Source organism: Chaetura pelagica, unplaced genomic scaffold, assembly GCF_000747805.2.
Source record: "Chaetura pelagica isolate M959 unplaced genomic scaffold, ChaPel_1.0 scaffold18, whole genome shotgun sequence".
NCBI classification, from domain to species: Eukaryota; Metazoa; Chordata; class Aves; order Apodiformes; family Apodidae; genus Chaetura; species Chaetura pelagica.
Genome location: NW_009954310.1, coordinates 2,551,822 through 2,561,103, shown reverse-complemented (window position 1 = coordinate 2,561,103; position 9,282 = coordinate 2,551,822). Strand labels below are relative to the sequence as shown.

The 9,282-nt window shown below is 37.6% G+C and overlaps 1 protein-coding gene across 2 annotated transcripts in view; it reads right to left on the bottom strand.

The window, feature by feature from the left end:
• Positions 1-9,282, bottom strand: part of OSBPL9 (oxysterol binding protein-like 9) — a 47,355-nt gene that overhangs the window by 29,606 nt on the left and 8,467 nt on the right. For both annotated transcript variants that reach the window (XM_010004016.1, XM_010004017.1), the window contains exon 3: positions 1,877-1,953. In XM_010004016.1, the coding sequence (XP_010002318.1) occupies positions 1,877-1,953 (77 nt within the window). The remainder of the gene's footprint in view (positions 1-1,876; positions 1,954-9,282) is intronic.

Below are 9,282 nucleotides of genomic sequence, written 5' to 3'. Positions count from 1 at the left end.
AGCGGGGTGACAGAGCCCACCGGCACCGAAACCAGCCGGTGCTGGGCCCTGCCCCCGGCCTCCCTGACTGCTCGTTCCGCCTGCACATCCAGCCCTGAGGCAGGAGAGCCCTGAACAGCGAGGAGACCGCTCTCCCAACTCCTGAAATAAAGGTACTTTGCGAGGAGATCCGCTCCTGTTCCACTCTGAAATCGCTGTCTGCCCGGCGGTTCCTGCCGGTGAGGACGGGGAGCCCTGACAGCTCCTGAGCTGAGGTGCGAGGGACCAGCATCCACGTACTCTAAAAAAAGTGAGCACGCAGCTGTGGTCCACGAGGTGTTACAAGTTTAAGGGGGATGAGGATGTATCTCTTAGCAATTGGTTCTAGAATTTTAATTATTCCCTCAAACTTGGCTAGATATGTTACTAATTTAGGCTTTTTAATCTAAATATGCCTTACTTATTTGAAAAAAATCCTGGAACTTAAACAGGTTATGTAATGAGAGACAGTTCTGCTGTCAGCTGCAATCGTGAAATCTATGTCCATCCATAAAACTACAACCAGAATTTCTAGAGAGGGTGGAAGTGTCCATTTTGATACAACTGCAGCACATTCTGGTGTTTCATTTCTGTAGTCTGTACCTCCAAGCTGTACAGATGGAGAAAACTGCACAGATTCCCTTCATTTCAGACCCTAAAACACAACCATTCACATTAACCTTTCACTTTCTCTCTCCAAGCTGGGGATGAGAAAAGAGGCATCCCTTAGGAGGCAGCTTGGCCCTTCTAAATCACATGTTGTCTAGATAATCTGTCCCCTCACACCCACTGCAGAATGGAGGTCTTCAGTCTGTGGTCAACTACTGTGTCCAGATGGAAAAATTACTTCCAAAATATCCATGACATGTTACTAGGGATACAAAGCTGATTGTTAAAGTTTTCATGCAGAGTTCTGCTATCCAGTAGAAAATTTGTAGTGGCCTTTAGTAAGTCAAAAAAGCTTGAAAAACACTGTTTAGCAGGAAATTAAGGTAAATTGGCAGAGGCAGCACAAGTGCCTAAAGTTGGATGGATAAATTCAGGCTTGTTCTTACTCTTTAGATTGGGCAAATGTTATCTAAATCAGCCTTCATAAGCTGCTTCTCCTTTTGTGATATTAGGGGTTTTAACATATCTCTGTTCATACAGTGTTGGTCATTAGCAGTCCTAATTCCCCTGCCATCTTCCAAAAGATTACCAAACCTTGCTTCAACACAAATAATGAGTACTTAAGATTTCTACACTGCCATCGACACCTTTGTGGAACAAACCAAGTATGAGAAAATCCCTTTCATTAAGAGGTTGCGTTTCTCTCCAGGGCAAAAATAAAAGTTGAGCAAATCTTACAGACATTTCCAAGTCTAGAACATGAACAGAAACTGATCTTAGATAACTAGTGCTAAGAACCATCCTCAGTTCAAATATCTGTTTTTAGAACCAGAAAACTACTGATATTCAGCTTACACAGGGGATTTAAACATAAGGTATTTACATTTTTCTGTCACCTAGAAAGAGGTTGGATACTGCTGATTTCAGAAATAGGTGGTGTACAAGCACACAACAGGCTTGACCCATAGAGGTCTGACTCCCAGTTTAAAACAAACAAGCAACTAAATGTACAACAGTAAGTCTGGAATCACCAATTAAAAATATAAGTTAATAAAGGGAAGTCTTACTCTGACTTTTCATTATAGTAAGACAAGAAAATAGTAACAGAAAGACTCAAACCTAATCTCAGGTACCTATATTGATGTCTTACAATATCTGATTGTATAAGCTATAGAACAACCAGATCTCATACTGCATTTGCTTTGAAAAAGAGAAAGTAAAACAAATTAAAAGTGAAAGTGAAACTTGCCTGAAGCTGGAGGGTATGACGGAGAATGGTGTCCTCTAAAGCATGAATCCACTTCTCTCTCTCATCAGCATCTCGAGCTGAAAAAGGAATCAAAAGATACTGTTAAATTATATGCAGCATACTAAAAGCCATAAGCAAACAGATCTAATGTCGTCACTAGATGCAGAAATTAAACCATAGTATCTTTGTGAAGTCACCAAGGACATAATTCCACAGTTGTCTTAATATCCTGTTTATTTTTCTGTGGTTACAGCTCTGTAACATTATTGTGTTAATCTACTCTATGGTACAGGGGAGATCTTTTAAATAATCATGCAAAAAGCTTTTATGCTTTGGTAGAAACTTTGCTCTACTAATGACTCTGTACCATGTATGCCAAATTAAAAAAAAAAAAAAGGTAGAACATGATAAATATAAGAAAGTTCTGAATTATTGCTATTTGTGATTATTCTCTGTGTGGACATAGTTAAGTTAGCCTTTCAGATATGGATTCATAAGACAGGATGAACACCAACTCTGCACTTTTACTTTGGTAATTTAAAAGAGTTACTTGCTGTGCTCTAACAGTTGTTTAACAATCACAGGAGCAGAGTTAGTGGACTCCAGGTGAAGAAAGAAGAGAAAAATCCACAGGCATTTAACAGACTAAACAAACAGGACCACATAAAGTTTTAGAACAGTTACTGACAATTGTTTCTAGTTCCTCATTCAAGTGAAAGGTATTTAAAATTAACAGGAAGCCTGCTTAGAAGCAAGGAAAGCTGAAGTGAGCTAGCAGCTATTATGAAACAGAGAACCAAGATTCCTATCTGACTTATTTGTTATGGATTTCAGAGGAAATATCTGTAAGTTACTCTACTGAAATGTACTCTCCAGACCCCAAACACTTTGTTTTCCATGTTCCCTTTCTCACCCTTATGTTTCCATTGCTTTTATTGTTTGGAATTCTGCAGCTCAAACCCATCCATACTCAAAACCACCACAGGTTTTCCAAATATGTTAAATAAACCCTCCTTTAGAAAATTATGTATTACCTTTTCACACATCCATTCCTATAAAGGGTATTTAATTGGCCAGAGGAAGGGCTGAGGGGAGAAAAATCAGAAATCCATAGAATCTCTGTCTTATGCCCTCCTGCCTTTAGGAGGAGGAAGCTGTAGATTTTTCTAGGCTCCTCAAAGTTAGGCTTATCAATATCAAGATGAACATGCTGCATTGTTTACTTCAGTATACAGACACTAATTATGGCAAATTAACAAAATCAAAGAACTGATAATGTATGTGTTTGTGAGAAATACGTAAGAAGGTCTGTTTAATACAGAAACTTATCCAAGTCTAAGTTATTAGGTGGCCTCACAAAGTAGTGGGGCAAAACTTCCACTACACTCAAGGTGAAAGCAAAAGCCTAGCTTGAAATCTAGCTAGTTTCCTACATACTATAAGTCAATCCCTAATAATTGTTATTTTAAAATAGTAAAGTGTGTTCAATTGCCACAAGTATTCTGGTAATGATACCATCAACCTGCACAAATAAAGACTACACAAAAGGGAAAGTGACCACCCAAAGTGCTGTCATATAAGCAAAGGAAGCCTGGAGGATGAAGCTAAAGTAATTAAATGTTACTTTGAACAGCAGGTAAATAACTTCCCTGCAGTAACTTCATCAAGTATTGAAAAGCTGGGGTTTCACCATCTGTAATACTCTCAAAAACTCATTAGAAACACCTTGTAACATACACAGGTTCTTCCTACTAGTTCTCTACATTTTAATGGAAAAGCTTAAGTAGGTGCTGAGGACAAGTTTGTAATGAGTGAAAATAGACAGGATGAAAGGCAAGAAACCTTATGAACTCTGCTGAGATGACTGCATGAAGGCACATCTTGCTATGTGCAAATTATGATTTTTCACCTTATGTACACAAATGCACACACAAACAACTTACTGTTTTTTCCATAGCATAGCTTACACTTTAACACTCATTTAAATTACTGAATTAGTCAATCAGGATCAGGCATCTTCTCCTCTGACAGTAATTTTAATGCTTATTAGCTTCTTTGATTCTCCTTACCAAGAATAGGCCCCTTGACAGACATATTAATCAAGTTTATGATTCCTTACACCAGTCACCACTGAACAGTTAACATATAAAGTTACCTATGTCATTCATCTATCAGTACTTCAACTGTGTTCAAAGTGGCAGTGGTTAACATAATTAAATGTCTGTAAGGTTTCTTGGGTTTGTTTTCTGTCTTTCTGTCTTTTTTTAATCAATCATTTCCCAGTCCCAAAGAACATCTTACTGGGGAGCTGGGGTACAAGTCACTGAGGAGCTACTAGGTAATTCATGAGATGCAAAAATCCTGAGTGATTCAAGTTTTTTTGCCTACAATTATTTAATCCAAAAAAGGAACAATTAAGCTTCAGATCAGTGAATTAATCCTTGTTTTGCAATAGACTTCCTATGATCTTCCATACTGCCAGCAAAAGGAGGTCACTGTATTAGTTAAATACTAATCTCAATACACAGTAGCCCATTAACAAAGGTTATTACATCAAGACTTCTCTAAGAAACACTGACAGAACAGAGGCTGCTTAGAGCAACAGGGGAGGCCTAGAAACCAGCCAAGCAGTGCAGTTCGAAAACTGAACTGGCTTTCCCATGCTTATAAATATTTTGAAGCTTCTTTTCCTCCAATAGCCCTTTTTATAGCTCTTTCTACCAGGGTTCAGCCGACGGAAAACACTGTTATTTTTTCCTCACATACTTGACAATGCAAATTTATGGTATAGCATCACCAGTCCTTAGGTAGAACTACAACAAAGTCTCAGACATGATAAATCCAGAAGACTGCCATGAGAAGACTGCTTACTGCATGGAAACACACAGCAGTGAAACCTTTTAAGCACTCTGTTCAGGACACAGGTTTAACTTTCAGATCATCCATCAACAGCAGGTCCTCCTGGCTCTCCTCCAAACACTCTTTTAAGAAAACCACGGAGAAAACAGTAGGATGCAGTTTTTAGTAAAGCAAGCTGCAAGAAAAGTTATATTAAATCTAATCAAAATGGCTGCTGTGAGATTAGGTGCAAGTAAAAGCTCTCTAATGGTAAAAGCAATTTAGAATTGAACAGCTGCCAAAAGATCACTGATGAAAAAAAATCAATGGGAACATTCAAAAAAGAGATTAGCCAACACACTCAGAAACAATTTATGGGAAAAATCTACACACAATAGTCAGAGATCACTATCTACCCATCTGTGGGGAAAGCTGGATATCCAAGCCGTTTTTATTTAAAGAGGACAACTTTGGCCAAAGAAAAAGCTCTAATATATTTTCATCTAAAAAGTTTGTGATGTACACTACATAATCCCCACTCTGCATCAGCAAATGCTGGAGCCTTTCTTCAGCAGACAGGGGACAAGAATGCCCTGCTCATTAGTCCTGAGTTCCTATCTGAAGTACCCTGAAATCAATCCAACCTTTTTCATTAGTTGATCAGGCTTCATTTGAAAGCTAATTCCACCTCCACCTCCCCAGCTCCTATGGGAAAACTACTCCAGACTTTCTTTCTGCCAACAGATTTGGGGTAAGGCAATTACTACCCAGTCCAAGGAATTTCACTAATATCTGTGCTTTTATGAAAATGGAGGAATGATACCTGCTCCCTCCTGACACCAAACTTCTAAAAAGAGAAGGAAGATAGGGGGCAAGAGAGAAAAAGAAGTTACATTTTCCCTGGCTGACTCTAGAATAGCAGTATTACAAAAGACAAATAAGAAACACTGAGACATCTACATAATAAATAGCTGGCATTTAAAAAACTTACAGGCATTACTTCAGCTGTTTATAAGTGATTCAAGTGTTTTTATACTAATGAGAAAAAGAAATCAAATAGAGGAGCCCGCTACACTACATGAATAATCACTGTGGTTCTTAGTCTGATGGGTTAGTGGAATAGTTACCTTGTCAGCTTGCATTCAAATTGTAGTAGGGCATCAGCTGTCCATAAAAATATCACTGTCTGCAGTGAGAGAACAGTAAGAATTCCTGTGCTTCTCTTTAAGGGCCAGGCTAATTAACTCTTAAGTTTTTGCTGCAATTTTCCCATAGAACCAGCTAAATCCACTTAAAGCGATATATTCACTTCTGTATACAAATAGTGACTTAAACATTGCAAATTTACCACGTCAGTTAAGCTACTGTTACATCATTCTTGTAAAACGAGTATTTATGAGATAGATTACATTTTGTTCCCTTCTGGTCAGCCTTTCTCTCCTGTGTGTCTATGGTCCATCCATCCTTTGAAAGGTATTATTATGACATCTCAGGCATGTCTGAGACAACCGCAGGGTACTTATCACAGTCACAGTCCTAGTAATGACTAATTCAGAGAAGCACACTTTAAAAGTATGTAATTTCAGTACAGTAAGATTTAATATGGTAATAATATTTTTAAAGACGTGCATTTTTTGAGATCTGTCTGGTTGTGCTTCTTCCTATCATATTTTAACATCCATTTTTTACTTTAAAAAATTCTTAACTCTTACCTAGAGGAGGTACAAAGAAAGAAAAGCACTTAATTTAGTAAAGAAAAAATTACAGGATGGAAAAAGCACTAGAGACATGTATTACTGCTTCCACAGAGGAATTTTGGTGATTCAGAAAAATTATGTTTTACAACTCCTAGAATAGTCCCTTATGTCTGAATTTCCCAAACTGCCACATCAGATGTGGCAGAGATTTTAAATAGTTCAAGTATATGAAGATAAGAAGGCAAATGAAATGCAAATACATTCAACACACCCAGCCTCTATTAATTTCCTAAAAAGAGAACAAATTTTGTAATTTAGAGTTTCTATACTGTTTAGTTTGTTGTGAAGAGAGTGTGTGTGTTTATATAACATACACCAAATGTTGAAGTATAGTATAAAACAGATTACTTTTCAAGCCTAAGCTTGACAGCTTCAAAAGATTATATATAAGCAAGTTTAACAACTCTGCTCCACAATACAGCATTTACCACTAGCATTTCTAGGTCATGCAGAGCAATACTTGGAAGACAGAATATATAAAACATATCACCTCAGAATTAGCACAATGGCACTTTTTTTTTCTCCTGTGTGCATGTACGTGGGCATCAGGATTAAAGAAAAACCTCAAGAATTACTTGAAAAATCACTAGATTACTTAGAAATACACCATACTGGCAAAAAGTGAAATGCAGATTTTATTTTCATTCACTGTGACCTACTTACAGGCAGAACTCAGTAAAAGAAGTCTATTACACTCACAGAGTCAATAGAGTCAATTATGCAGCCTTCATTCTGACAAAATTCCCACTGTTTTTTAATGCAAAATTCCTGTATTTTCTCAGCCAAGTGCAGCACTACTGTAGTATCTTTATACACAAATAACCAGATGATAGAGGTGAAATTCTGTCTATATTGAGATCATTAGGACTTTTGCCACCAATCTCAGTGGAGAGAAATTTTATCAGCAATGAGGTGCCCAATAGGGTGGAAAAGTCACACATCAATGGGCTGTTCTGTGGCTAAATAGATGTCTTTTTATAGTCAATTATATCCACTAATCATCCTCCTGATGCCAACACACAAGATGAAGCAGGGTTTCATACAAGCCTACCAAAATACCATAGTTTCACTGCTTACAAATACCTTTCTACCACATGCAGCTCCCCACATCTGTCAGTAGGTTGAACAATAGTCTCAATACCTTATTTCCTCTGTATCATAATTCTGGAGTTGTCACAATCATTATTATATCCACTAATCATCCTCCTGATGCCATTCTCCACCCACACGTGTAAATCAACTGCAGGTGTTTGACCAGTCTGCTCTCTCTGTACCTACTAAAGACTCCAGCACAGTCACAAGAGAAAAAAGAGAAAGTCTAATGTTGTCCAAAGGAAAATTATAAAATGGTCTCCTGTGTACAATGTCTTAGTAAGATTAATCTGTGATCATGAGAAACCAACTTAATTGCTGTTTCACTGTTACCTAAGCTTTTTTAGTAAGCTTTATAAAGAGCCCATAAACACACCTTCAGGTGGAAACTTGTGTTACGAAAGAAACACGTGATCCAGATGCTATTGGTTCTCCCTGGGAATTCATACACAACATGTAATTTTGCAGTTAAGTATTTCTGATTGTGGGACAACCTGCAAGTATCTGGGTTTTCACTAGAAAATGTCAATATTTAAATATTAATAATAGTAACACTAAATCATACTTTATATAGTATGCTCTGTGGAAATTGTGCTCAAGGTATGCTTGTATTTAAAAGCTACTGCAGATGACACTAAACTAGCCCAGGACCTACTAGTTTAAGGTAGAAACCATACTTTGGCTTGAACTAAAAAAAATCAACATAGAATAACAAAAATAAAAGCATTTTCCTTAACCCCTAGAGTTCTCAATTTTAACAGATCAAAATCAAATTTACTGCTACTTGGAATTTCTGTTTAGAACAAAAGGAAAAGTGTTGAATTTCTAAGTATCTCTCCCCTACTTATAGTGACACATTTTCTGACCATTTCTCCTCTTCCAAAAAATAGTTGCCACGTATCATATATACAGTTGAGATAATAGATTCATATTGATGCCAAAAGTAAGAAGCAGTAAATATACTATTTCCTCCAGAGGGAGGAAAAAAGAAAACAACCAGACACATCACACAGATCCTGTTTCAAGGTATTATTTTCTTTGCTACTCCCAAGTTTAACATACATTTTTATATCTGCTGCTCGACCTCAAGAAATGGAAAGCCAAGAGTTGTTTATATGTGACCATAAAACCTGAGTGCAGATAGTCCCATTAAAAATGGCACAGTCGGGGTATGTTTAGAAAACAGACAATTCCCTGTGCTCTGGGGCTGCCATTTACTGGTCACAAGTTTCAACAACTCAAAATACTAGTATAATACATTAATAGCAAAAAGGAGGTAGATGGAAAAGAGGTGAAGATTGAAAAGACATACTGCAAAAGCTAAACGTAGGAATTTCTGCAGTTTTTCCCATCAGGAGATGAGGAGATGAAGCCCAGACCTTTGTGCAGCACAGATGAGGTCAGTTAAAGAGAGGAATGACAGGTAGATCAGCTCTGGGTTAAGTGTATGGAGAAACAAGGCTGGAAGCTTTACTTTTAACATAGCTGCTCATCCTCCTCAATATAAAAGCACCACTGAGCCTACTGTAGAGGAATTCACTGTTTCAGCACTACCAGAGCCCCAGAAGGCCCTGAAATATGTTAGCTTAGGGCAAATGACACAGTTTCAGCAGTTATAAACACCACTGAGGAAACCTGCACAAACCGAGATTTCACACCAAAATCTCTTTCTAAGCATTTTTCAATGTAAAATTTAAAAAGGTCTCAAAACTTTGGGGG